Consider the following 6,281-nt stretch of genomic DNA (forward strand, 5'->3'; position numbering starts at 1 on the left):
GGTCATCAGGCAATTCCATATGACTTTCAGAATAGCTAAAAGCTGTACTTGAACATATACGTAGGGAATCCATATTATTTTTTATAAATTATTTTTTATCTTGGTTTCATATTAGAGGTAGGATATTATTATCAAATAAAAAATCAATATGTGGATTATTTTATCTATGAATTTCAAAAGATACTAACGAGGGCATTACATAACATTCATATCAAAAGGGAATGGTGTCTGATAGGGTTGAGAACACGGCACGAGGTAATCTCTAAGGTCCTTCCATCTCTCAAATCCTAAGACTCCTTGGTTCCTCTAACCTAACTGTGAAGGATGAACGATCTCCCAGCACAGTAAACATTGCACTCACAGAAACTTATAAGTTGAATGCCCTTTTTGAGAGTATAAATATCTCTTTTGCATTTATAAAAGACAGTGAACCTTTTTTCCCTATTTCATTGAGTTGAGAAGTCCATGCTAAACCAAGAGACACAACCCTAGTTCTCCCAGCACGATGATTTTCACACACACACACCTGCGTCCTCTTCTTACCTAGCTTGACAAGGCGGAGCATGGAGGTATTGCTTCCTCTTTCAGTGCAAGCGGTTACGGAGAGGTTGTAGATATCTCCTGGAGGCAGGCTGAGAATTGCAGTCATGACATTGCGTGTTACCTGCAAGATCGTCCAAATCAAGGATTTCACCTTCTAATGACCTTGAACCAGAATACCATTCCAAACAACTACAGGGCTATCATGAATATTCTCTCCCTGTTCTGAGCTGCAACCCACAGTTGATTAAACCTTATGATATGTTACTTCCTCTGAAAATGATAAATGCCTCAACTGAGCCAAATGCAAGGTAGCTCTAAACATGCATAATATATATCAGAACATTTATGTGTTGAATTTCCATGTTTGAAATAGGTATTACTCTAGTATTTTTCCTCCTATTCACAGCAAATTCTAGAAAAGGCAATTACGAGGTTGCCACTGATCCAAACATTGCTGAGCCTCAGCTGAGGAGCTCAGAAGAAATCTAGCCATGTCTACCAATACCTGGCTTCTTAACTAAAGACTCCATTTCTCAGTCTCTTCTATAGCTGGTCGGGACCATGTGACCCAATTCTACCCAATGGATTGTAAGAGAAAGTCGCTTGGGCATCTTAAAAGTCTATTCACACCCTGTAAGTGCTGGGCATCTGCATCCTGTCTTTTCCCTTCCTGCAGGCTGGAATATGGATGTAGTAATGGGGAAGGTTCACCCGTGCAGATGAGGACTACACAGAAGGGCAGACAGGGCAACAAAATAGAAAGAATTGAACCTCTGGATCGTCCCTTACAGCAGAGGTGCCCTGCTAGTCCTGGGCACCTTGACAGAGACACAAACGTTGACATTCTTTATGCCACAGTCTTTTAAACAAATTTTATTATAGTCATTTAGTCTCTCCTTTAACTAATACACCGTCAAAAAGCTTAATAAGGCAGGAGAAAAGAAATCAGTATTTCCAACGTACTCAAATATTTAGGTGTTGGGGACATGTGGAGAAGATAATGAAATATATTAACTGTAGTTTTCTTGAAAATGTTTGGTATCCTGAAGCAAAAGCTCAAACCATAACTTTAAATACAAGTGACGTCAACACTTACAACAATGACAACTCATGAGTAAAGATGAAAAGTTACGCCCTATGAAAGGCGGCATTTCATCGTTGTTCACTATTCTATCTCCTGAGGCTAAAACAGTGCCCACTGGCATACAAATACTTGTTTAACGTCTCAGTAAATGTTTGCTTAATGGTTTTCGATAGTGTATGCAAAGAAATGTTCAGATGCCCAATACTGGGATTCAAAGAAACATACGCTCTTTTTAATTTTCTTCTTTCCTTCTGCAACAACCATCCAGTGGAGCATTCTAGAATGGGAGAGGTCAGTCGTGTCATCCCCATATGTCCAACTGATGTATAACAGACTGTTGAAATATTCCACAGAAGTGATTTCTGGAGCAACTGGGGCTACAAGGGAAGACAGAGGCAGACTTTAGTGTAACAGACTACTAATAATTGAAGTACTTACCATTAGAACATGAAATCCCATATAGAGTTAATTTGGAGAATTAAAATTCACACCACATGATGGTCCTTGGGACTCTTGGACCTTAGTCTTAAACTGACCTTCCTCTTGGTCAGTAATGTAGTGAAGTTTGGTTGTACAAGGGGGGCACCTGTTCTGGGGACCCTACCTTGTGTGGCTCAGACACCAGACAGCCAGACCCATTTGTATCTGAGGACAGTAGGGCGTTTTATACAAATTTCAGTGACAAGATTCCCTAAGACGTTCACTTGCTTGGGTATGCTTGTCGCATCAATAAATTAATATTATTAGGCACTGGTGAACTTATTTTCCAAGCAGTACTGAAAACTCCAGGGTCCTGTAAAAATAAATCTTTTTCATTGTGGTGCAGCAGAGAAGTTTACGGGAATAAAGGACAGTAGGATCAATGAGGAGAGGAACAGAAAATAAATGTTATGTCTACAAGATAACAGGACCACGTTATCGGCAGCGTCTAGCCCAGTGCTTTGCGGAAGCTAAGAGCCTTCTAAATAAAAGTTGCTGAAGCAAGTATTAAGGGAAGGAAGGAAGGGATTTTTAAAAATCATGCTCCAAAGCAAAATGCTACACTGAGTTTATTCATTTATTTTTATATTTTCATACATTTAAATTTTAAAAAATTCCAACTGGGGAGGAGAGTTCACCATAAGCCTTACAATATATAATCCCTGAAAGCATACTTGAATTACTTTTTAAAGTAGCTGATAATTCTGAAGATTTTAACAAACAAATACACAGTTGAATTTAAATTCTATGCGATGCTGGTGTGAAGATGCAGCCCCCAACCAACCAACATTTGGAGGAGAATTTCTACAAATCAAAAAAGACTTACTTTCTTTAACATGCACTATTACTTATAACACACATTCATAACTAAGGATGCTTTCAAAAGCAATTACTCACTGAAGCAATTTGTAACAGAGTAACCAACACACTTCTGCCTCATGATAGATATGAGTAACGTTTCTATAAGTTCGACAATAAATTCTTGAGCTATCAGCAATGTCTATAGTAAGTAACACAAACCCACATCATATTGCAGAATATTCTAATAAAGGATAATAACCCTGGTTTCTTTATAGCTTTTAAACATATCTCTACATACTTCATCATATGCAAGTATCTATGCTTATATTTCTTCAAAGTCTCATATTCTAATTCGACTAAAGACAGGAAACATATTTAAAATTGCAAACCTAGAATTACATACCTAGCACCTCACAGAGATGAGGTCTTTAGCTTTTTCTATTCCATGTTGCTTTAAAATCCAGCATATTGCTGATAGACCACCAGATGTCACTCTTTATTTATTAAACATTATTTGGTACACTAGCATAATTATGAACTTGCAGACAACGTTGCTTAATGAAGATAGTGGACTTGAGGCCCTGATACATCAGACCTCATTCAAATATTTTCTTCCTATGCTCTGTTGTATTACACAATTTGGCAATCTGAATGACATTGCAAACATATCTTACTTGCTTTAGAATTGAAATGAGAGAAGAAAGGCAAAAAACTGCTAAAATCTCAACTAGTTTTAAATATAGGTATAAAAATAAAACTCAGCTACCATGTATATTTTAATAGCGATTTAGATTACATCATTTAATTCTCACACTACCCTAGGAGGTATTATGCCCATTTTATAGATGTGAGAATGGAGACCATCTGTGTCGCTATACTTAGATAAGATTGTGGACTGCCAGTGTCAGCTTGCCTTAGTAGTTGGTCCTAGGAGAAAATAAAAATTCCCAGTGATCAATTTATCGGAGACAACAGACTGCTCACCTCAGCGAGTAGCTTGCTTTATCCACCTAAACTATTATCCCATGATCTTTTCCTGTCCCCAGACGGTTCCCGGCTTTGAAAGGCACACCTAAGCCACTTCAGTCCAGAACTCCGGCTCCTGTTAATACTTCATTTCTGATGTTCCCCTTCTGAGACACCACGAGACTGTCCAGGCAGTCAGTGACTTAGTGCAGTGGGTCCTAATACACTTAGTTCTGTTCTACTAACCCATTGTTAGGCGATATTTTGAGTTGTACCAGTGAGAAAATAGAAGTCCAGGATCATTAATTTGCTCAAAGAGGGGAGGGTGTAGCTCAGTGGTAGAGCACATGCTTAGCATGCACGAGGTCCTGGGTTCAATTCCCAGTGCCTCCATTAAAAATACATAAATAAACCTACCCCCCTCCAAAAAAAAAAAACCAAAACAAACAAACAAAAAAAGACAATTTGCTCAAAATTCTACACCTGGAAATTAGCAAAGCCAGGTCTGCTCTAGCAAGAGTTCAGAGGTGAAGTCTGGGCTGCTCTGTCTGAGAAGGAAAGAGCATTCTCAGAGCATTAATCTTAACAAAGTTAAGTATATGATTTATTGATACAGTGAAGTTCAATTATAATTAAGTATGTGATTATTAAAACCATCGAAAGTCTAACACAGGGCTTGTTAAATAATTCTTATTTTCTCCTTTTATGGTCGTCTTTCATTTCTCTACTCTAAAATTACTATTAATATCTGGAACAAAGACAACTCTAGATCGTGGCCAGAAAAGAAAAGTGACGAACTATATAAGCTGGCTGTATAAGAATTTGCATGATGAATTTCTCTCCGTCGTTTTTTTAATTGACAAATGTCAACAGAGTAAAGCTAGATGTCCAGGGAGGAAAATAGTTTGCGAAAATCATTCTTCATCTAAACACTATTTTTTTTTCTTAGCTTTTCTCAGTGTAACTCTAATTACAGCAGTTCAATCAAAAGTTCTTGAAAACTCTCAGTTCCAACAACGAGGATTGCTGTTCCCTTGATGAATTTCTTCTTCCCGTTGGTGCCTCTGCCCAGCTCCGCTGTCTCTGCCGTATGTTAGTGAACTAGATCGTGTAAGGCTCGGAGGATCCGACACCAACAGTTTATTAAGTGCTTAAATTTTGTGCTGTGCATTTTGCTAAGCAGCTTATTTAACTGGGAATTAATAATAGGTAATGATAACAGATAATAAATACTATAATCGTCTCTATTGTACACATGAAAAAAACTGAGGCTTAGAATTGCCTTGCTCAGGTTTACAGGTGAGCCGTGACTCATACGCAGGCACACCATCTCCAAGCCTGTTTCACCTCCTGCAGTGGATGATGCTGCAGTCAGCCTGTGACTTTAAAAATGGCTTAATTAGTAAGGAAATGAGGGCATTCTAGCAAATATGATTATCAAATGGGTAAAATCAATTGAGTGCAGTGTGAAGCTGAAAGCTCTGCCCGCTACGTCTCAACTCGAATCAATTCCAAACAGGGGCACATGAATCAAGGGCAGTGACTCAGAAAGAAATCAAGGGCAGTGACTCAGAATAAAAATTGTATTTTAATTTTTAAAGGCTCTCATTTAAACAAATAATGAATTTTCAGAATCAAGTGTATCATCTTGCATGCTACTGATACTTCATCGGTCCCGGGTGACTGGCTAGCACTTTCTGGAGATGTGTCCCTTCAGAACCTCCTCAAAACAGTGATCTCTCCTCGTGGAACCACTCCCCACATGCTCACCTGTTATGAAGCTTATGGTGGAACTGTCACAGCAGCTCAGTTCTGGGTCTCCCCACGTCACCATGGTAACTCGGAAGTTGTAGTACCATGCTGGCAGCAGATTAGCTATTCTCTGAAAAAAGAAGACAAATGAGTAATGGGGAAAATCATATTTTTGGAAATGATTTACGTACTTCTTTTAGGCTATGGAAAAATAAGTAATTTTTAGTTTTGGTTCTGTGCCTTTTTGTATTTCCCAAATTTTCCATTAAAAATATTATTTTTGGAAAGAGGTGAGGTGTAAATAAAGTGACATACAAAAATATAACGTAATTTTTAAAAAGTGATTCAAAGATACAGAGTAAAATACTTCCATTATTGGTTTCCTTTTGCAGCTTCCTAAGTTACATCACATGAGTGAGACAGTCCTTATCTGTAAGTGACTGTCTGTACACGTCCTCCTGTTTCTAAGATGAATGACCTTTCACAACTCTATATTCTCCCAGCTTGGACAGTAAGCAGGCATCCATATGAAGTGGCAGTTACCAGAGTTGTCAGCTGGGTAGAGGACAATTGTGCACTTCATGTGTGACCTATAGGTAACCAGCACTTTAAAAATTATTCCAGCCTTAGAAACAGCAACCTTCACCTGCTCTCT

General features: G+C 38.3%; 1 protein-coding gene across 1 annotated transcript in view; it reads right to left on the reverse strand.

Annotated features, from left to right (window-relative positions):
* The window catches only part of PTPRO (protein tyrosine phosphatase receptor type O), a 62,893-nt gene that overhangs the window by 55,990 nt on the left and 622 nt on the right, over positions 1-6,281 (reverse strand). The window contains exons 2-4 of the mRNA XM_031670643.2: positions 5,645-5,756; positions 1,853-2,004; positions 544-664 (exon numbers count right to left, since the gene is read on the reverse strand). Coding sequence (XP_031526503.2) covers positions 544-664; positions 1,853-2,004; positions 5,645-5,708 — 337 coding nt within the window. The 5' untranslated portion in view covers positions 5,709-5,756. The remainder of the gene's footprint in view (positions 1-543; positions 665-1,852; positions 2,005-5,644; positions 5,757-6,281) is intronic.

Source organism: Vicugna pacos, chromosome 34, assembly GCF_048564905.1.
Source record: "Vicugna pacos chromosome 34, VicPac4, whole genome shotgun sequence".
NCBI lineage: Eukaryota > Metazoa > Chordata > Mammalia > Artiodactyla > Camelidae > Vicugna > Vicugna pacos.